Source organism: Barbus barbus (genome assembly GCF_936440315.1).
Source record: "Barbus barbus genome assembly, chromosome: 2".
NCBI lineage: Eukaryota > Metazoa > Chordata > Actinopteri > Cypriniformes > Cyprinidae > Barbus > Barbus barbus.
Genome location: NC_136730.1, coordinates 16252027 through 16275935, shown reverse-complemented (window position 1 = coordinate 16275935; position 23909 = coordinate 16252027). Strand labels below are relative to the sequence as shown.

General features: G+C 40.1%; 1 protein-coding gene across 9 annotated transcripts in view; it reads right to left on the bottom strand.

The window, feature by feature from the left end:
• Positions 1-23909, bottom strand: part of LOC306886519 (transcription factor SOX-6-like) — a 152483-nt gene that overhangs the window by 78065 nt on the left and 50509 nt on the right. For all 9 annotated transcript variants that reach the window (XM_079443689.1, XM_079443690.1, XM_079443685.1 and 6 more), the window contains 2 exons: positions 20540-20786; positions 17657-17867 (listed from right to left, as the gene is read on the bottom strand). In XM_079443689.1, coding sequence (XP_079299815.1) covers positions 17657-17867; positions 20540-20786 — 458 coding nt within the window. The remainder of the gene's footprint in view (positions 1-17656; positions 17868-20539; positions 20787-23909) is intronic.

Sequence of the window (23909 nt, the reverse complement as noted above, 5' to 3'; positions counted from 1 at the left end):
TTCCACAAAAAAATATTAAACAGCACAACTGTTTGCAAAACTAATAATAATTTTAAAAAATGTTTCTTCAGCACCAAATCAGTTAAAATGATTTCTGCAGGATCATGTGATATTGAAGACTGGAAACTGTTTTGCCATCACAACAATGAATTACGTTATAAAATATATATAAACTAGAAACCAGCCATGTTAAATTGTTAAAATGCAGAATCCAAACATTTGAATAGTAGTGTATAATATATAATACTGTATTATTTAAATGATATGATTTTAATACATGCTGCTCACACCAACATTTTACATTGCAATGTTTTACAATTATATAAAGTAGTACTGAAATACTGTACACAGATGAAAAGAAAAAAGATTTAATGCAGAGTACAAAAAGTGGCCTAAAGATCACACTAATTTCTCTAGTCTAACTTCCTCAAACATTCAAGCTAAATGAATGTAATGAAGTTATGTAGAAACCTACTTCAGTTACTATCATGAATGACCTCCATGGCTGTGTGTGTGGGATGGAGCTGTGTCATGCCCCTAAAGATGCAGTTGTGCTGAGCAGAGAGGGTGTACCCCCATCCCGGCGAGTCCTGCCCTGTGGCAGACAGCCAGAACATCTGCCAGCACCCCCAGGTCTCACACCGCCACTGTAATCCCCACCACAGGAAGCTGCTCTTCCCCCAATCAATCCTTACACTTGAGAAATGAGAGAGAGCGAGAGTGAGACTCTCTCCTGAAACACTCCACTTCACAGTACACACATCATTACAGCTGTCCTTGGTGAACTGCCCTATTGTCCCTGTGCAGTCTATTGTCAATTGTCCACCAAGTACTGCTTCCTTAATCTGACTTTCAATGAAGTGTAGCTACAGTACATTATGCTTTTTCCTCTCAACAAACCTCAAAAATCATCACCCTTATGCTCTCAGAGGAAGGAGGAGACAAACCTCCCCCTTCGGTCCAGCACATGAGCTCCTAAGGGAAAACTGTGAATTACCAAATCGATGATCAACTGACAATGACGATATAAATTTCCCAGGCTTTCTTCTGAACGCACCCTCTAGTGATGGAGAAAGCCGAGGAACCGCTCCCAGTCCGAACGGAAAGAGAGACAGAAGGAAAGAGGAAGGAGGCCCAAGCGAAGAAGAGGTATTATGGCTCCTCTTGAAGCCACCCAGGTTGAAGGGCGCTCTCACTGCAAGTGTTGCAGTTAGGTTAATAATTATCCTCTAAGCACTCTCATTTCTAATAATGTTATGAGAGAAAAGGCTTGAGCGAAAAAGAGAAGTAGTCAAGCAGTCAAGGTCAAGAGAATATTGAGAGTTTTGTGCAATTTAGAGGGGAAAACAAGTTATTCCAAGCATTCTCCTTTGCTCCTGCTGGAAAAACACTGTCCCCCCTGTAAAATCACATCTCAAGGCTTCTCTTGCTCACGATTTGTTTCTTACAATAGAGATGTTGCAGTCAAAAGAAAACCAAAAATGCTCTCTTTCTCTTCCTATTTCCCTCCATCTCCTTAGAAAAACAAACTGGAGTCACAAGCTATGCGAGCACACACACACACACACACACACACAAACGCAAGCGAGCACAGAACACTGAGGGAAAATCTTCTGAATGTCTTAATCACAGAGCCACTAAAACAAGACTCCATCATCACACAAAATAAGAGTATAATAATTACAAGAGGCAGACAGGAAAGTGAAACGGCATAAGAAAACATGTTTTGTCGTTCCCGTCGTTAGTTCCAGAGACAACAGCTGTTAGCTGGGGCGGCGGCGGCGAATGCTCCTGAAGTCTCCATAATCACGCCGTTATTGAAGTGAGGACAAAAAGGGCACTAATTGCAAGGGAGCAATCTAAACGTAATAGGTTACACACCCAGGCGACGACGCACAATGCTAACAGCTAAAAAGAAGAGTCGGTTTGAAAAAAAAAAAACATAAAAATCATGGCAGAGAGAAAACACGTACGCACACGCGCACAACACTGTATAACAGTAGCGTTTCCCTCATTTTCTACCAATTACCTTCTTTCCCTGTCAACAGTTTTAATAACCTCGATCATTTCCACAAGCCCCTTTTTTCTTTTTTGCATGTTTTTTTTGCTTCGGTTAAATAATTTTGGTTCTTTAATATGCAAATGCACCCATTGGCATGCATGGGTGAAGAGGCTTCAGCTCCTTGAGATGTGTCAGTATATTGTCGAGCACCTGCACCTCGGGGAAGGCTTGATTTAATTGACACCTAATACTATTCATTATTCCACTTAGTGAGCATCTCAGCTAGTCACCTGTAGGCTGCTCGAACACCACGCTGCCATTACCTCCTGTCGACAGCTGCTGTAAATAGACTGACTAACCTTAGAAAGTCTTTTATTTCCTTTTAGTATTATTAGTTATTTATTACTTCTACTACTAATAATAACATTAAAAACAACAACAACAGCAATAATACCAATACTACTAATAATGATAATATTCATTATAAATGTTGCAATTTTAAAATGTTATAATTGCATAATATATTTTATTCCACTATTTTTCAAAAACATTTTTGGTGTTTTGGAGGCTCAATTGCAATTACGAGGAAACTGACTGTGTTATAAAAAGACATACATTAAAAATAGCACATGGCTATAGTGTCATTGTCTTTATTTGGCAGATCTGAGGTGCTAATCTCAGCGCTGACCCCATCGTCCTGGCAATTGCACGATTCCTGACCTATCTAAACAGGACACGTGTCTATCAAGCACATATGAATTAACCACTCCCAAGAGGCTTCACCTCTTGAGCAGGGCAGCACACGACCTCTTCCTCAATCCATTTTACTGCAGGACTCGGCACTAATCAGAGTTGAATTATTAAAGTGAGCAGCCACCGATGATCAATTCACGCTGGCCAGTAAATCATGCTGATTAGTAACGTGAATGGGAGAGATAAAGTTGAAATATGCGAAAGAGAAGAAATAAAGAGTTCAAGTTCAATCAAAGCTGTGGATAAAAAAGTATTTTTGTGGCATGTTTGCGCTGGGAAGACACTCTGCCAGGAACCCTCACCCTCAGAAGGAGAGGGATTCTGGGCACCAAATACAAGAAGAAAACTGAATAATAAATGTTGGTGAAGACAGCAAGACACTAGCAGAGGGTCAGCATCTTCTGAAGGCAAGCCGTCCAAATGAAGACTTGGGTAGGCGATTAAAACACACCCCTGGAGCCTCCCTTCCCTAACAGGAGGAGGAGAACGAAACAAAATTAAAGCAAAGTTGAAAGAGAGATTTCTAGAGAGAGAAGTACAACTCAAGGATCCTACAGATTGAGAAGAGGAGGGAGATATTAGGAGGGAGGAAAGGGAGGGGGCCCAAGATGCAGTTGGGGGGGAGGAGGGAATCCAATCAGAACTTAGTGTGGCGAGATCAGGAGCCAAGATAAGCCCATACTCCGAGCCCCCAAAACTGCAATCTCCTCTTAAGCTGGAGAGTGGCAGCTGGCAGAACAGCTGGTGAATAGGATTAATGTCAGAAGAATGAAATAAAACTCAACATATGTCCGAGCCTGAGGTGTTGGGACTGCGCGTGATTGTGCCCCGATGGATGCCATGTGTGCAGCTGGAAGGAGCTGTGCCGGGGCTCGGCTGTGCTGCCTTCCCCACAAGGTCACTTTTAAGAAAACTAGGACCATTTAATGCTTGGATAGCAAAATGAACTTTCTCTCCACTGTCCTCTTTAGCCTCCTCTCAGGCTGAGCGAGCCCTCAGAGGCGGCCCACCCCAACTGCTCTGCTCCTGCCTGCTGCTCACAACAAGAAACATCTTCAGCAAACACAGGAAAAACTTCATTCAGTCAAAGAACTTCACAAATTTCCTTTTTGAATCAAAATCCAAAGATTATCCTCCTTATGAAAAACAGCACAAATGTAGACAAAAATGGTCTATTTCTCTTTATTCATTTGAGAGGGTGTGCTAAAAATAATAACACTGTTGGTAACTACTGCTATTTTTATGGGTTGAAAAATGAAAAACATTTTCTCAGGACTGTCTCTCATTTAGGATATAAACTTTAGACAAAAAAATAAACTCTCATATTTAATAACTTAGTATGTAGCCTTTTTGTGTCACATCTTGTTCCTTGTCTATTGTGTAAATCTTTGTTTTATGTTTATTTTATTATATGTTTATTTTATTATAAGTGTATTTATTTTCTAATCTACAACCAAAATAAATTCCTCATCCATTTCTACAACATTACGATGCTTCTCAAGTGTTGGGATTTTGTCTACCGAACTATAATCAATGGTGCTTTTTTTTTTTTTATAAATAAATAAAAAATAAAAATACACAAAGACTGCATCTTATGAAATCATCTTGAAATCCTGCTGACAGGCTTGAGCGCATGTGAAGGTACAAAATAAGAACAGATATGCAGATTTAATCTTAATTTATAAATTCCATTTCATGTCGGTAATCATTAGAGCCCACATACTGTAATAAATTATAATAATTTCACACAAGAATTAAATTACCGGGTACCTTGCAGAGGAGCCATTTTTATGCTGGCTACCCTGCAATCTAACTGTCAGATATAAACCCTTCTGCTAATCAATGCTTCAAAACATTCACTTTTATTCGTCTACGTTGAATTAATAAAAACGTGTGAATAATGTCGCTTACTGTGATCATTTCGGCTCAGAGTAATTTAGTAAATTAATGGGTGCTAGGGACAAAAAGAAACTGAAGGATCCACATGAATAGATTAGAATTTGCTGGGAAGCCAACTGTCTTGAGTCGTCACTGAAACTTTATTTCTTGCCGGAGCAACTTGGACGTGCTTGAGGGGTTCTCTCCACAATATACGGCGAGTTAAAACGTGGCGTCAAAAAGATGATGTGCTGGTAACCAGGGTTATTATAGTTTTGCATTTTTCATTAGTTTTTATTTTTATTTCGTTTTGACTTTTTGTTTTCAAATTCAGTTTAGTTTTAATTAGTTTTTAAAGTGAGTTTGCTAGTTTAGTTTAGTTTTTATTTTTTGAAAATGCTTAGTTTTAGTTTAGTTTTTATTAGTTTTAGTGTTAGTTTTAGTCTTTTTTTGTAATTTGGGTTATTTGTCAGGGGCAAGATTCAAAAAGGTCAGAAAAAGTATTGTGTAATAATAACTCAACAAAACCATCATACAATTTTAGAAAATATGTATTCAACAATAACACCAGTACATAAAATGTACATATGGGCACAAATAATATGTATGTAAACCGTCTCCGCAGTAAGTGCAAAATGTGTAAGTGACGTACGTGTGCCAAGAAAAAAACAAAATAGCCAACAGACTAAAGAAGACATACATGAACCACATGTATTCAACCCATTTTTGAGCCACACAAGACATTTCTGTCAAGATTGTCAGGGAGCTCAATCTGAGAAAAGAACATAACTAATAAAAATAAAAAATAAACTTGTGTCCCGACAAGTTCCAACATGGTAAACAAAATAATGTAAGTCCCTTGCATTAATGAATCACCTGTTTAAAATACAGCTTTTCAATTTTTTTTAGTGTGGGTGTGTGCCGTGGGTGTGTGCGTGAGTGAGTGAGCATGGGTGAGTGTTTGCGCGTGCGATCGCGAGTGAGCAAGAGTGTGTGTGTGTGTGTGTGTGTGTGTGCGAGTGAGTGAGCAAGAGTGTGTGTGCGTGTGTGTGTGTTGCTTGAGTGTGTGTGTGTGTGTGTGTGTGTGCGAGAGTGTGTGAGCATGTGTAAGAATACCTCTTAAAAAATCCACACGCCGTACCAAAAAAATCTACACGTTCTAGAATCTACACACCCTACAAATACCACAGCTGTACAATTTTCACACCCTATACTAAATTTACCCTATAGCCTACAGTCAATAGCCTACTCATCTGGATTGAAGCAGCAAACATTCAGTGTAAAAGTAAAAAAAATACATAACATTATTTTATATTTGAATCACAGCTTATATAGTGTTTTGACATCGACAACCACAACCAAAAAGTGCATTTTACCTCAAACTTGCGACTAGTTAACTTTCTAAAGGAGGCATAATCGCTTCTCGGGTCAACATTAACACACTGACAAAATTATATTCAGAATTTAAAATATTTTAATTAATGTTTGATTGAATGTGTTCAAGAGGTGGAGATACCAACCTTTCGCGAACTTTCAACGTCGAACGAAGTCGTTCTCATGGAGACGCGGTGTGCACGGAGGGGAGGGGCTGTGTGTGTGTGTGTGTGTGTGTGTGTGCGCGCGCGCGCGCATGTGAGAGACACATGAGTGACAGAGAGGCGGAGGGAGAGCAGGGAAAGGAAATGCAGCTGAACGAATACGCTGCATGTTCTAAATAGCGTTAAAAATTAAAGACCTTGACAAAGACGAAAACTAAGGACATTTACTCTATAATTTTATTTTATTTTAGTTAGTTTTGCCAAACACACATTACAGTTTTAGTTAGTTATCGTTTTTTTGTAATGCCTCGTTTTTATTTTTATTTCAGTTAACGACAATGTTTTTTCCCACCTAGTTTTCGTTTTTTCGTTCGTTTTCGTTAACGATTATAACCTTGCTGGTAACATTCAAATAGAAGACATTTCAAGCATAAAAACATTACGGCTCGGTTTATATGCACGCTTTCGGTAAAGTAATTGACAGAGTGTTTCATTTCTTAAAGTCTTAATGTTTAATGTTTCAGAAAAAAAAAGCTTTCAAATTGATGATCTTTAGTAAACTAGGTATGTGCTAAAACGAACTAGTGTTTTATAGCCACGAGTGAACTGTTTTACAGTAATAAACAGTGCTGTATGAGTGCATTAAAAAGTGCAAGTTAAAAGGAGGCTTCTTCGTTCTTTGTAAAACTCACTTGACTAATTAAGGAAGCATATTTTCTGCCGCTGCCACTGACATTCTCCGCTTTCATGAGGCAACAATTAAAAATGTTTATGGTCCCGTGCAGCGCACTCTGTTTACCAGCATGTCAGAGTTCAGCGCTCCCACACACGGGCCCAAAAGGTCACTATTTTTAGCCGCCGACCTCCATTCTCTCGCACACACGCTATCGTGTAACTGCACACTCTCACTACTTCACAGACCACCAGTGACTGGTGGGTTCAGCCCACAAAGCTGCACACGGCAATACAATCCGCCTGTAGAGTACTATTGAACAATACAGACACGATCTATCCACTTCAGGGCTGGACACTATGAGAAGTATGTGAATTTTTAAATGGATGAAATGTAGTTTCTTTGTCTGTTGATATCCGAGCAAGTATAATGAGAGCAGTGTTGGGTAAGTTACTTTCAAAAAGTAATTCATTACAGTTACTAATTACTTCATCAATATAGTATTTAAATTACTTTAATAATTACTCCGTCTGAAAAGTAACTTAGTTACTCAATAAGTAACTTAATTATTCAAATCGCTAATTAGGCTACATCTTAAAATCCATATAAACCTTAATAGAAATTAAACTCTTTATTCTTTCAATTTGAGTCAAACATAGAATAGTTTAGCCTTTTAGCTTTAAAACAACTGCAATACAATTACAATTTTTATGTAACCTTCTTTGGATAACAAATAGAAATACTCTGCAAAATAAATGAATAACAAAAAAACTTAAAAGTTAAACAATACATTTCAGTTTGGCAAGATGTTCAGGAAAAGCCCAACTAGTAAAATCCGTACAGGTTTATGTAAAAATAACACGTTAACCAATACGAATAAATGACAGAAATGATCTTCTCTGCTGAATAAAGCCATGTCAGATCGCGCTGTTCTTATGAGGTAAATTCCTGATAGTTTCAAAAATGATGAAAATTAGATGAATCTTGATTTTGTTTTTTTGTATCTATGTGAGGGCGTTTGCGCGCAGGTGACTACATATAATGAGCTCAGATACGGGAAAGACTGTACCTCGCTTTCATACAGATTACATAATCAGAAATATTTGTTTTCAATTTGAATTTGTTCATTTAAACATAGAAATTACAAGCTTATACGGGAAAGACTGGTCTCAGTTTACTTTCATAGGTATTACATAATCAGAAATATTAGTTTTTGATTTGAATTAGTTAATTTAAAAGTAGGCACTTCAAGCTTTTTAGATTCGATTGATTTTAGTCTTACGTGTAACTGAGTAGGCTATTTAAGGTTTTTCTGTGAGTCAGGAAAATCTGAAAGTGAACGCGCTGGCACGCGGAGGGTTAAAGCCAATGCATTCAATTTTATCTTTAGACAGTAAATTTAGATTTCAAATTCAATATTGATTTTAGAACTGTTGAAATTATTTACTGTATGTAATGCAAGTACTTTATAAGTAACTGTAAGTAAATTACATCAAATTGAACAGTAATCCCTTACTTTACTTTTTCAGTGGATAAGTAATTTAATTACAGTTACCCAACACTGAATGAGAGGTTGTGACGACACGGCGCAGTTAGCAGTAACCATACTTCAAAAGGTTAAGAATTTCAATTCTTCACAAGTCTGCTTGCCTTCTACAGCTAACACACTCAATGTACCATTGTGTGCTGTGTGGTTCTGCAACAATGGCCACGTATTTTCTTTCAAATCGACCCGTTTCTTTTTCTCTCTGCTGTGGGGTCGTATCCACCGCAACATGCTGTGAGAACACGGAAAACGCTGCTGTTTCACATGGAGCTAAGCTCATTTCTTCATCACCTCTCAAGAATGGGAAAAAGAAAGTGTGTGAGGGACGGAGACACAAAAAATATATATGGGGGAAAATATATGCCATGCAATGCCAGACCCAGACCACTGAGGAGAAGACATCCTCAGGCAGGGCACTCTGAGAAATTAAAGGAGTGAGAAAAGTGTGCCTTGCTACCCAAATCACAAATTGCAGAAGATGGAATTTTACCAAAAAAAAAAAAAAAAAAATCTTTCCCACCCCGCTAAAACCATTAATTAGAATTAAAACTCATAACTTCAAGCTATCATTGGAACTTCATGACATGTAATGGATGACAGGGTCCTAAAATGTATTAACCACTCGACCTACACAGACTTAAAATTATATGGGGGCCACTCCCAATGAGAGATGGCGTTCAGCGAATAATTACAATGATCCGAGCCGCAGCATTCGCCGAGCAATAAAACATGTTTCTATCTGTTTTTTCTGACATCCCATCTCATCCCATGGCACCTTATTGAACAAAGAGAGAGCAAAAGAGAGAAAGACACAAGGAGACAGATGAGTCGTAAACGTTTTGTCGTGTCCAACATATCGGGTGGATGTGTATTGCTCATCTTTTAATTCATCCAAATTTAAATGAATATATAAAATGTTGTTCCAACTTTCTACTTCTACTGAACATAGAAGATGATGTTTTACATTTTTTGTCTGTAAAATGAATGTCAAATGTTTAAAACAACACTGGACCGCACTGATGTTTATTATGTGGACAGGAAAAACAGATACAATTAAGTCATACGGGTGAATAAATGGTAGAATTAGAATTTTTTGAGTGAAATATGTCTTTAATTTGTTGGAGAAAGAAAACAACGTATGTGTGTGTACAGAAGGGCTTGTGTTAGCTGTTGTGTCTGTGAATTTCAGGAAGGGTGGTGGTATTAGCAACCAGATGGAGCTGATGTAGCTGGGTCTTATAAAACAAGTCTTGCTATGAGGCCTGAAATCATTAGCTGGGCACACTGGCCCGTCTGTGGCTACAGTGTGAGTTACACTGACACTATTTTGATCCTAGTCAGATGACACCGGCTCTTTTGTCCAATTATGTGCAGTCAATGCCTGGGAACTGAGTACGAGGCAGGTGGTGGTGATCTCACACTCGTATAGCGCAAATACACATACGCTTTACAGGTTAAGTCCAAGCTCATCTCGTTCTGACCGCTTTTAATCTACATAAAGGGTCCTGCGCCTTCCACCGGCAGCGTTCAGCTGTGCAGTGACAGATTTAAGGCTAATTAATGGGGTGGTCTTCTTTTCTCAGGCATCAGCATTTTGCTTTTCTCACTGTGCTAATCCAAATACCAAGAGGGGAACATAAAGATGCTTGCTCATTAAAACAACTCCATTCCAGTACTGCTTTACACATATACCGCTATTCCAACACTGCTGTTAAACAAGAGCAGGACTCAACACTGTCCTTGTCAACACTGTTGCTTGGGACAACACTCAGAACTTTCATCCTACCCTATTACAGTGGCCCTAAAATGTATTTTGTAGATTTTAGCCACATCCAAACATGTATGAATGTCACTTTATTAATAAAAAGAAGGTACATAGCAAGATTTATTTATTTATTTTTTAAGATTCTCAGAAAATAGTTTTTAAGTAATAGAACAACATAAATATTGTGTTCAAACTTAAGACAAAAATGATTTGGACCTTTACTTTGGGATTCATCCATTTGGTTAGTTTAAAAAAACACAATTGAATGTTTTAATCAATTAGAATGATTAGAATGCTTTTTGACAAAATGTAACATTTGTTTGCAGATGCCATTTGGATATATATTTATTAATTAATGACACTCGGATATATTAAGTGTGCATGTACAAAAGTGTCAAGATATTGTTTCAGACCATGGCATATTTAGGGATTATAATAAATAAAAAATAATCCTTATATAAATATATCACAATATGCAAAGAATGAGTATTTTGAATGTTGTCTAAATCTTAAATATTTTTGAAAAAAATGAATTGAAATCTTAGAAACATAAAATGAAATAATAATCCCTTTCCATATTGTGATATACTTATATAAGGATTTTTTATTTATTTATTATAATCCCTAACATTAATGCTGTGTTATAAATACAAACAATACGCAAATAAAAAAAAAGCATTTTGAATATTTTTGTCTTTTTTAAATTTAAATCTTAGAAATAAAATTAAAATTGAGACAACACACACACAATAACATGCATTTTTATAATGTGTTGCATTTATAATAATATAATTTTTTTTATGAAGTACAAGGTATATGAAGTGCAGTGTAAGAAAGTCTCATTCACGGCTGAGGAGACGTACCTATAGTGTGAGGGGGGGACAAATGGAGCTCTGTTCAGGAGCCCTGGCTGTGATTTGTCTCCCTGAAACACCCGTTTCCTCCTATCAGGAGAGCCCCAGCTCAATGACAGAGACTGGCACAATGGAAGCGTTGTTCTTGGTCCCACACAAGAGGGACAGAGTCAACAGCTGAGCTCGAGAGAGAAGATGGCTCCTGGAATGCTCTGCAGCAGTTGCTACTGTTGACTAATGGGAATCTGAGAAGAAGGAAGGTGATACGGACACAGAGAATGGCACAGTGAGGCAGAAGCAGCTGCTTGTTTTGTCATCTGAAAGAGGAGCACTCTATTTGGAGCATGGATAGAGTTTTGGAGGTCCGCACTCGGCAGTCAGGAGGGGAACGATTTGTCCTTCCTGTCACACGGTCCTCTGGGAAGCGTGTTTGTGTTATGGATGTTTGATATGAAGCCTACAGGCTGCGGAGGGTTTTGATAGGGATTGAACAGAGCTGCCAGAGTCTGTTTGTATCAGTCAATCCTCTTTTTTTTGGTGCTGAAGGCTTGTCAGTAGGACAGCTTTCTCTCTGAGGGGAAAGACAGGAGTCGTCAGAGCTATCATTTTTGTCAAAGTCCAGAGAGTGGCAGAATGCCCGCAACATAAAAAAAAATAAAAAATCGATTTAACATCTGCCTCGGAGGGTGACAAGAGAGTTGACTGGCAAGAAGCGGAGAGCAGGGAGACGAGCTTTTGATCATGTGTCCTAACAAGCCATTCCAGCTCATGTCTGCTCAACCCCAGCAGATTTACATTACCTATTCAAACAAAAGTGATGGGCCAGATCTCGCTCTTTACTACGTTACCAACTCACCCGCACACTAGCTTACCTGCCAACTCTTGAGATCCACATATCACTCTGAAGAGTAACTAACATACTTTGAACATGTGTACGAGAACACTTGGATTAATAAAACCCATACGCTTTCATTTAGACAAGCAGCTCAGTTGAAGGTAGCCGGAAGCGTGTAAGAGGCGAGAAAACTTCCAAAGATTGATGTTTGGCCCAGTGTACTCTACCCGAGGGACTGGTGGACTGACATAACAGAGCGATGGAACGTTGCGTTTGAAGCACGCTTCCAGATCTCAGGTTTGGTCCGAACACTAGCCAAGAAATTAAAAAAGGTTGACCTCATTGAGTATGCACCAAGCCTAGGTCCAGTGCCACATATCATTACAACAAAGATGGTTATTAATTAGGTAGAAATCTACTTAATTAAGTAGATGACAGGGCAGCCAGAGATTTCAACAAGAACACTTTCAAGAGGGTCATAAAAATGCAACCAAAATGGCATGCGGTAAAACAGCTTTCTGCACTCAATTCTCCCGCTGCCCAAACCCATCAATCTCCCGATCTCGATGGGGAAAAGACACATGCAGCCTGGAGATATTGGGATGGATGTTGAAGAAAAGAGAAAAAAGGACAGATTTCAGTTAGAAATTTATAAATATAGGGGAGGGGGGTGGATTCCTAAAAAATGCCTTCACTAACATACGTCAACAGAAGAATGAGTGCTTCAAAAGAGATTTTGAGGACAGATAGCCCCCATAGAGCAGATCAGGAAGGTAACACACATACACACAGCTGTTATTCAAATGCACACTGGTGCTCACCTGCTGCTCAAATGGCTAAGGTTCGCAGGGCAAGAGGGCTCTGGAAATATCCCCCTGCCCCAGAGATCAGGCTTTACGTGGGATGGAGGCAATCAAGAATCTGCCCCCCTGCTAAACTCATTAACTCTGACTCAATACACAAAGCTCCAGGTGTATAGAGCTGTTTGCTAACCTCGCCTCTCCTCTGCGCCCTCAGAGGTCTCAGGGTTGCCACCCCAGAGAAAGCCCTCATCCACGCCACATTAGCAACTGTTCCTGTTGTCACCCGGGTCACTCCTGCCGGTGTAATTCACTCGGTTTCAGAAAGTGCCTTTTCTACACCTGTTGGCTTCTGACATATTTCTAAGTGTGTCTAACAACCTTACCCTTTCACTTTTACATGGAAAAATAGGTGCAAGGGTGCACGGGGTTGAACAACTGTGTAGGGACGCTGACACAAGAAACTCAGAAAGAGCATGTTTCCACGCTTTTTTGTCTTTTAACTATTCAAGGGAATTTGTCTTTTAACTATTCAATGAGGGCTATGGAAACATTATATAACAAATTATTCTGGCAAACAAGCTGATATTTTATGAACAAAGTAAAATGCATCAATTAAAACTGATAGTTTTTGTGTGTGGTCTTCAGCAGTGCACACTGACTAGACATCACAGAGGAATGACATGCTGCGTGGATGGTCTATTTTTCAGCCATCAAAATGAACCCCTGCCACCAAACTGCCTGCAAAATGTAATGCTGGCATTCAAACGAACAGGGCTCTAAGCGTGGATTAACAGCTAACAAGCTATTACCAGCAGCCATGGCCAATCCTGCCAATACAAGACTGCTGACTAAGTTGGCAGAGCCATTGGTTCACTGGTGCCCAAACTAGAGCAGTAGGCAGCGTGCCTTCTTGACTAGGTGCTTCTCTCTAGATCTTTACATCTGCTGCAAGGTGATGTGGGAATGTTGAAGTAAAGAAAAAGAAAACTTGGGATGCACCCATATTAAAATTCTGTTCACTAAAAATAGGCCAATAATTATTTTTCTGTTATTGCTGATTACAAATAAAATAAAATAAAATAAAATCATGCTTCATCAACCCCAAATAACTGTTGAGTAAGTTGGTGAGAGAGAATGGGCCCTGTCTAAGCATGCTGCTCAATGTACAAATCAGATATTTGGAGCATTAAACTGCAAACAAATCAATTCAAGGTTGAATAAGGGTGAGTGCGGTTCATCCAAATAGAGGTCAAAGAATCACCCCACTAAAAGAGGAGTGTTCATAAAAGCGCCGGAAGAATACCACATAACTGCAACAATGAAAACAACCAACCCAGTGAAGGACTCTTACATCAAATTTCATTACTTAAGTACATTTCATAAAAAAGACCTTAATTACTTGTGAATCCCAGAAGTCACCTTGAATCATTATAATGGACACTATTTTTTCCTCGTCCTGTTTATTTTACTTTCTTTTTGTTTAGATTTTTCCTCTATAATTAAACTATCAACAAGCACCAGAGAGCTCTCTATAAATAATGTTTTACAATACCAGTTACAGAAAAATCCCAAGACCTCCTCAGTGGATGAGGTGCTTTTACAGCGAAGGTGACTATTCAGCTTAATGCAGTCCTCTAGGCAGGATATTTTGATTCATTAGAGCGGTCACAAGCACTTAAGGCACTTTAAGGATTGTTAGTGAGAGGAGAGATGGAGATGACAGTCCAGTTTCACTGACCTGCGGTACGGTTCTAATAGGTCTGATTGAATTTGAGAGCGGTTGACTCTTAGGGCCCCGGTGCACATTCAATTAAGTGTGTGTAAAGATGTATGAAATACAGTGTGCTCCTATATGAATGCATCCTTTCAAGTATGTCCTAATATATGGCTACTTGACTGAAATCAAAAGACACTGTTTTACGAACAAAGCATTATGCTTCACTGCAGTATGTGCTGCCTACACAATAACATTTTCAAAGCTTATGACCCAAAGCGATCACGAGAGCCAAGGTTTGTTGAAAGGATGGAAGGAGATGGTTAAATTTTTGCTTGGCAATGGCAGTGATTTAAAAGTGTGTTCAAACAAAGAACAGAAGCAGCAATAGTTTCATCTTCTGCTACTGCAAGTTTGTACATTTCGACCTGCAGATTTGAGAAGTAAGTGAACAATATTTGAATGACTTGCTACTGTCCATCAAATGCAGTACACAATGTCGGATGCACTTCTAATTTGACCTTAAGCCAGTTAGCCAAGCAAGTTACTGAAAGGTTACAGTTGTTCCCTTAATAAGAGACTAAGATGAGTGATATTTTTAGCTCATCCATTCTTTGCTTCTCATAACATAACAACATGCTTTGTCGTTAAGACAACACATGGCTCACTCAATTGCTTTCGGAGTCACGCAAGGGGTTAATCCTGACATTTGAGGTACTGCGGGCTTGAAGATTCCCTTACAGCTGCACCAAACTGAGACGTCCTCAAGGACGCAGAACCGCTCCATTCCAGCATCTCGGCGCTAACGTATTGAACTCTGCATGCCTCTCGTCTCTCTCGAGCTCAGGAACTAATTTCTGTGCAACGGGGGAGATTGTGGCATGAGGCGTGGAGGCATGAGGTCGGCTCTGTCTCCATTATTAAGGGCAGATTAACACAGCTGTACACTAGAAGTGAAGCACCCTCTTCCTGCCTGCACTAAACATACGGGCCTTCAGGATTACGAGCTGCACTTGACCATTTCAATTACTGCAGCAACCGGCCATACCAGCTGGGGCTCATTAGCATAGCACCCTAGTACACAGAGGTCTGAGAGCACATCTTAAATACCACCTTACTAGAAACAACAGGAGGAACCTATGAGGACACAAACCCTTCGCACCCAAACTCTGAAATAGCCTTCTTGATAATGTTCAGGGTTGCTCTGTTTAAATCTAGATTAAAGACACATTTAGTCGAGCATTCGTATAATGCATCTCATAATCTTGTACTGCAGTTATATCTGATCAAATGCACATTATTATTCTTTAGCTTGGGTTGAACAAATCATTTTTACTTGGTTGGAACAGCAGCTATGCTAATCTTGTCTCTATTTGTTTCTCTGTTTGTGCCATGGGATGTCACTAGGAATTACACAAGCTTCAGTCTGGATCCAACCCTTAAAAGATCCGAGATGACCGAACACCCGAGAATAGATGATGCCAACCCCTCAGAGGAACTCAGATGATGCCAACCCTGAAACAACACACAGAACTACCATATTTTGTTATAAGTTTGATTGCAACATATAATCATTGCTGTTAATAGTGTTCATCGTCTGTTTGATTACGTCATTAACTGATTTTTACCGTACATTTTTGCCATATGTACATCAGCTTTACATAGTCACCACTGACAAGCCACTACTAAATATATTGTAGAAATTTTATTTCCTGTAAAGCTGCTTTGCAACGATTTGTATCGTGAAAAGCGCTATACAAATGAACTTGAAATTAATTGAAAATTGAACACTATCTCTGGTTACCATTAAGCTGGAGAGGTGAGAAAAAAGGAGGGGGAAAAAAATCACATCAAAATCCTTTTTTTTCAGTTAAATGTTATACAGCAAGTCACTTTAAGTGGTATTTCCAAAACTGCATTTTGTTTAGTACGACACCTTAATTGACAGACAGGCAAATTATAGGTGGAAATAGTTTTAGATAAAAAAAATCTTTTAAATCAGTTCACAGAAATGTAGATTGCTGTTAAATTATTTCATCACACCGCCCCACAAAATGAAGCTCCTTTATGATAATGGATGGCCTGTCATGATTTTCTATATCAATTATAAATATGAAAATATTCATGACTGACAGCCTCTCACTCAGATTTATTTAATTTGTCCTATTTTCTTATTCAAAATATTTATTTAACCCTTGGCGATAATGAAACCGACCATAAACAAATACGATTAAATTAATATGAAGTCCTTCACAGAACGGGAGAGAAAAAAAAATGTGATGAAAAAATATTTTTAACTAAATTATGGCCTAATTTATTCCTCTGATCAAGTGTTCGGGCTAAGAGCTCCCCAGATGCTTAAATGAGACTAGTATCTCCCCAAGGAGCAATACTGTCTAAGTGTGTGTGTGTGTGTGTGTGTGTGTGTGTAGGTTTGTATAGGTTTCTGCTTTACACTAATTACGAGGATAGGAACCGTTTCAGCAACTCTTTCCAGTATTTGCTTTTCGGTCGTTCTCCCAGAGGACTCGCTCCACTGCGGCATGATCTGCATCAAACTATTCATTAAAATTATTTAAAAATAAATAAATAAAACAAAATAACAAATGTAATCAATTAACTACAGTAGATACTCCTTTCAGCCACAGGACTGGATTTTTACTTTTACTTGCTGTAGAAACTACAACTTAAAACGTGCCCAAATGCATAAATCCTTCATATAACAAAATTATTACACTACACATATGTATTTTATATCATTTTATATCATTCAAATTGAATTGCCAAATCCTTGGATACTTCTGGGCCCTAAACACATGTAAGAAAAAAGTCTTCTTGGAGCTATTTGAGTTGGTCTGTAGATGAATTTTGCGGCATGAATGCTGTCGTCTGTACTGAAGAATAAAAAGGTAATGTTCCTGGCGTCAGGTCGTGGCGTGTGTTTTATGGTCTGAGAGTTTGGTTTGGCATCGTCCGGAGACCACACTTAAGCTGAGGGGTAGTGCCACCCACTCTTTGTCACACTGGACTCGGTTCAGAACAAACTGGAAAACATAGCCACGTCAGTCCTCCCAGGTTAAAAGACTGCATGTGTGCGTGTGTACGGTGGGAGAAAAGAGATGGATTATGTCGAAGAAGAAAGAATACAGAGTTATACAGAAGGAGAGACGGCAAACGAGGAAAACAGAGTGACTGAGGAGAGTGATGAACACCAAACTAAGAGGAAAAGAACATTTGCTCACACATGTAAATTCCTAAATCTGGACACACACAAACATGCTGAAACCTTCCATACCGTCTTGCTCTGTCTTTGTCATCTCCTCTAGTTTCTTCTGTTTCAGTGTGTCCACCACATCGGCCAGGCTTCCTTTGCGGCGCTCTGGCGTACCGAAGGCTGAACTGCTCAGCATGTCGCCGCGCTCCCTGGCCCCCTCCTCTGGCTTGTGTGGAGAGGTAGAGTTATTCCGGAAGGAGTATAAGCAACATACTTTATTGCTGTCCGATTCCTGCAGGAGAACACAAAGGAGTTTGAGAAGATTGAGTTTGTTTGTTTGTTTTTTGTCAAAAGAGACATTAAACTGTCAGAGTATGAAAAAGAGAGCAATTTAATCACATTTAAAATCTAAAAACTGTTTTAAAATTCAGAAAACGCTAAAGATGTACCATTTATATTAGAGAAAGTGAGTTTAGAATACAAGTCAAATGATTACAGAGATAAATGGTGTTTAACAACTCTTTTCTCTTTACAATTGTCATCGCTGTAATTCCTTTGCAAAGGTTACGAGAGCGTGTGTGAGCCGAGCTCGAGCGCAGTGTAATTTGTTGGTTCTCAAGCGGGTGGCTGTTCTTTGCGGAACCCTCCAGGCCATCGTAAATCTGGTCCCTGTCTCAAGCTGCTGTTGTTTTGCGGTCCCACCTGTGTGTGGTTTAGTGGATAACTGCGCTTCTGTCTGCAGCTGATAGTTCAGTGTTCCCCGAGCGACTGCACAGAGAGGGAAAACAGAACGAAAGGGAGAAGCGATCTGTTTGTCTGATCCTACACAGGGCTCAGTAAGTCTACACACTACTGAGTGATTGTAAAAATAAAGTGCAAAAGCACATTAGCGAGTGGAGTAGGAGTCCTGACAGAGAAGAGTTTGGCGTGGGACTGCTCCATCAATGAGAAAAAAACTGGCAGATGTATGTTTTGGAGAGCAGGGCACAGACGGGCATTAGGGCAGTGTGATTATGTGGCAGCGACACATGGAATGAGATCCCACATATCAGCTGGCATAGACTGAAGGTTCTGCTAACACAAGCATGAAGTCAAATTTACAAATGAGATTCCTGGAATGTCTCAATTGTTTTGTACAAGACAAAAAAAGTAAAAGAAGATTTTTCATTTTTAAGTCTGCCAAAATCAGAGATCATAGTTCTTCAATGACTGAATATATATATATATATTTGGGCACAGAAAGATTTTTTTTTTTTTTGAAGAAAGAAAAGACGACGTAAAGACGGTTTGTTTTGTTTTGTTTCATTAACAGCAATATATAAACCGGAATAACATGATATCACATATCAATTCATCCCAGAATGCAGAAATGCCCCTCCCCCATAGTAACATCTGAAACAAAGTGCTGGGCTCACAAATATAGTAATGCTTGCAGAAGGACAACATTGGTATTACCAAGAGACAAGATTTGTCTCATGTCTCTACACTTATATAGACATACCAGATCTTAATGCATGACTCAACATACTAAGAGTTTGCACATACTTCACATTACATTTACAGTAGTTTTTATCTAAAGTATAGTGAAGTATTTATCAGGTGAGAGTTGAAACAAACTCCACTGAAGGAAAAAGCCTCACTCAACAACAGGATGTCCTGCTCATGTGAAGACAAGTGAGCGTGAATGCATTGCTCACTGCAAATCAAACACAAGCAGCTGCTCTTGAACATCAAATGAGCACAATTAACTTTTCATATGCTTTCCCTCATTATATCAAGAGGAAGCCGAGAGATAATCCCGCGCATATCCAACCACAGCGGTGCGGTAACAATTCTTTGAAATGCCTTTCTAATTACACCAATCACAAAAGCTCTCTGTAATCTAATTAGAAATCAGCATTACCTGAGCAGTGCTAAAGCCTTCTACATTTACATGTGAGGATTAGTTTTTTTGTTTTTTTTAACTGAAAACCTGTTTAGCGGAGAAAAATTTGCCACTTGATCTCCATTTAATCTAATTGCTAAAAAATATTTATTTCAAAGAAGCCCTGATGTTTCTGTCCTATGGGTGCAAAAGTGCATCCTGCTGTCCCTCACATACATTTGATATCACATGTTGTGATGTTACCACCAATGGAATGCAAACCCCTTGCAATTTAGATAAAGAAAAGGCAAAAAGTTGTAATTAAAGTGGGGTCTGGTGTCTGGATGCTGCCGGGCCAGGGGAGTTCAAACCTCAGGGGCCGGTCGGAGTCACCTAGCTCTGGGCCAGCAGCAGCAGCAGAGGGAGGGTTTATGGAGAGCTCCCATTTACAAGCATTGAACAATAAGTGGCTGTCAGTCTCCCGTCTGGGCTCTATGCCTCACGGTCTAGAGAGACCACCACGGAGGAGGGGGGGCGGCTCCCTCAACTCCCTCGAATTCCCACTCATACTCCCGCTTTCTCATTGTCCCTTTATTTATAGATTCATAAAATCGCTCTGATGTGAAATGCAATTCAATACGTTGTTCTCCTGCACTTTTACAGTGTGAGGGATCTCCAGGCACTTGTGGGGGACTTAAACTTCAAAGCCGAGTCCTTGGCAAATCGCAAAGTCTTAAGTCTTCATTCAAAAGCGTTCCGGAGAGGCCTGCTCTGTTCTAGCTGTGTCCTTGGGTTGAGGATTCCTCTCTACAGGGGTACAGTGTGTGTGTGTGTATGTGTTTGTTTTGAAAGAATAGATGTGGGATACGTCTGGAGGTTTACTCCATGTTGTGTTAATGTCGTAAGATTGTGTCGTAAATGGAAAATATCCGTCGAGTTCTAGACGAATCATCTCGTCCAGACAGTTCTCATTCTTTGAATCCTGCCAACTAACTTTAATAATGCAATCTTTCATCTACAGCTCATTAGAAAGTTAAAAACACACAAAGCCTGTGTTAGCACACGTAAATGAGCTATGAAACGCTGGCAGTGGGGCTCACCATGCGCTGCTGGGCTGACATCAGGCTGTCCCAGTCGGATTCGGGCGGCACGCTGCTGCTGATTGGCTGGAGCTCCTCCGGGGGAGGTTTGTTGTGGAGCAGATTGTGCAGGGGCAGCTGAGGGGCAACTAGTGACTCTGAGTTCTCCTCTTTCTCCCAGGACATGTGCTCCTGATTCACTCCATCCTCGCCTCCGTCAGGGGTTGAGGCGAACGGAGAGGTGGCTTGCTTGGAAGACATGATTCTGCTGAAAGAAGAGCAGAGAAGACATGTAAGCCACAAAACATTCAAACTTCCAATGGAACAACTTTATTCCGAATAAACAGTCTTACAAATGTCAGACAGGAAATACTGGATCTCAGCTTTCATTCTGTATGAGCGCCCCTCACATCACATATATATGAACTTGGCTGCTGTTCTGAGCCTTCGCGTCACATCTAACCCCATGACTGGACCGGTATCAGAGCTGGGGAGATCCTATCAATGGCTCTGAGCTCGGTGCGGGAGAAATGGCATACACTGGGGTCCCTCTTAATCCTTTGTTTAATGTAAATGGACGTGCTGAGCTACGGCTGGAGAGTTGCCTAAGGCAGGCCCGTTCCCTCCGCCCCACGCCTGATTACCGTGCTAAGAGGGTTACCATACCATATAACACACTCTCATTAAAGCGCTAACCCTGCCACCAACCACAAAAAGAGCGGTGACGCTGAGGCGCAGACACTTAATGGGATTTTGATCATTACGTTCATATTGAGTCTATAAATGTGCCATTTTCCTTCATTTTGTTGTAAGTGTGCTTTTCTGCTTTTGCAGTTGTACATAAGGATTAATGCGAGTAGGTTGCTGTTACAGATGTGAGGTAACTTTGCAAAGATTTATAGCAAATTTCTAATTCACAAAATAGGGTTGGTAAATTCATTTGTTTCAAACAAAAGTCATCATGTCATATAGTGTAAAACTCAACCGAGTTTCTTTTATCAAAATCCTACAAGCTCACATTTTCAGCGCAAAAGTGTGTCTCCAGGACATTAAAATTGGACTATAGTGAAAATAAAATAAAATAAAACATTTTATTAATAAAGATTTCAGACAAATTTATGAAAATACTCTACAACTACTGCTAAGGAAAACCTGCTAATCGAATTAAGCGCTTGATTTAAATACTTAATCAAAAGGCTGCAACTGATATGGTGAGTTGAGAATCGGCCAAGAGACAACTTTCCTACCGGCCTTTAAATTGCCTGCTCTGAGACAGTAATTTACACTAGACAGCCAGCACTCATAACATCATGAACAATGACATACACACGACCGTCTGCTGACCACAGGGTTGCTCATTGTTTTGATCCTGAAACATCAGGAATCTATGAGAGGCTCGGAAGAGACAGTCAAAACGCTGCCGCTAGCCATATTAGCCTGGACAAAGGGCATGGGCGTTCTAGGTCATGGGCTGCAGGTGAGCTAATGTCCTTCCACTGCCCACTGAGACTGAGGGGAGATGAGAGAGAGGCAGGCTGGGTAATGAAGGCAGCCAAAGGTGCCTCCAGAACTCCATCTCCCAGCCATGCCAAGTTTTCCAGCATGTGGCTCATCATGGGATGAAAACAAATTTGACACCGGGAGAGATTATTTTAACACCAAACTGTGAGTTAATCTGTTCATATGCGTGAGGCGGCCGTGCACTTCGGCGCATGAGGGATGTGTGGGTTGCAATGGGCTGTCAGGCCCAATTGCTCTTAGGCCCTTTAAAGTATGACTACTTCATTTGAAGACGTGCCATCAATTTGCACACATGGTTGAACACTTAAGCCTCACACTCTCGATATGAATTGTTTAATACAGTTCGGTAAGTGAGCTTTAAAAAAAAATACAACAACTCAAGCTGCTATTGTCTCGCGCTAGCTTCCGTATTAATAATTTTGTTATGCTTACCAAAAAAATCCAAAAATAACAAACACATTCGCAAAGTCTTGGATGAGTTCTGCGGCAGCCAGGAGAAGTGGACAATGGAAGTCAATGGAAGTTAATCAAGCGGGATACCGCAGCTGTGCAAACAAGCTAAGTCTGTTAGTTAGCGCAGAGGAAGGCACCGGAGACCCAGACCGCTCCGCGCTCCTATTTTCTTTAGCGAGACCGAGGCCTCAATTTTAATCAGCCAATAAATTGTTTCCTGTAATTATATCAAACAGAAAGTGATCTCTAAAATTGTAGAGCGTTAATTGAAAATCAAATTTAAGAGCAAAGTTCAGAGCATGCGGAAGGGGCGTGCAATGGCTAGACGAGGAGAAAGCGTGCTTATGAGAGGCCGAATGATTCTGCTTCTATTTTTTATTCATGGATCCAAAGAGCTGGAGCTTCCTGCACAACAACCCCCACCTTCATCTTCAATGGACTGTGAGCGAAACAAAGCACTTCTTTTGTATTACACAGTAAATCAAGTGGTATTATTTTACCTCTAAAATATTCAGTCTCTCAGGCCTTTCCCTCCAGTCTCCAGCCATCAGTCAAACTGCTGAGGCATGATAGCGAGAGACAGAGAGAGAGAAGGGCTGACTCCATCCTCCTGTAACATGTGTCTACAGCAATTTTACTCGAAAACGCAACAGATCTGAGCCAGGGCCCCTTAACAGTATTTGTCAGTTGGAGTTAATAATTCATTAGGAGAGCTGGGAGGGCGGCTCAGCCCCTGAGTGCTGGGTTCATGAGTTTTGCCCCTCAGTCCCTCCCAACCATACCACCCCCTGCCCCACTCACATCCACCCGGCTAATCTGCACCCACGGCTGAGATTGGAACAATGCGGCTGCCGTTTAGCTGGAATAAAGGCCTGATTCCTGGATGGATTTTTCCTTTAAGCGCACTTCAAAATCGTTTAATTCCTCCCTACGAGCCATAAAACAAAAACCTGCTTCGGTTCAACAGTATGTGGAGTTTGACGGAGGAGGGGAAATAGCCTTGACGCCATCGTATTTCATCAAATTAAACGCTGCTTTACACTCACGGAACAGTCCAGCGAGCCACCGCAGTGCTTCCTTTTATTCTTATTAATAATTCAATCTGTTTCTCCAGTAAATAAGTCCGATGCGTTGGCCTTTGTGCATATTAAGCAGAAAATATATCAGAGAAGCCAGAGCGGCTCATATGAATTCCAGTCAGCCCTCTCCCACTCAGGCCTGATTACACAATAACAATGGACGTCTAACAAACCAATCAATAAGTGTAGGGCAGTGCAGCCTGTCTTTTGGCAGTCCGAGGGAGAGAGAAAGGCCCCATATATAGCTGACAATATTGCGATACGTTTATGAGGATTAGGAGTTAAGTTCTCGGCATGAGTTCTCATGTAGCCTGGAATGCTTCGACTCATGAATTGTT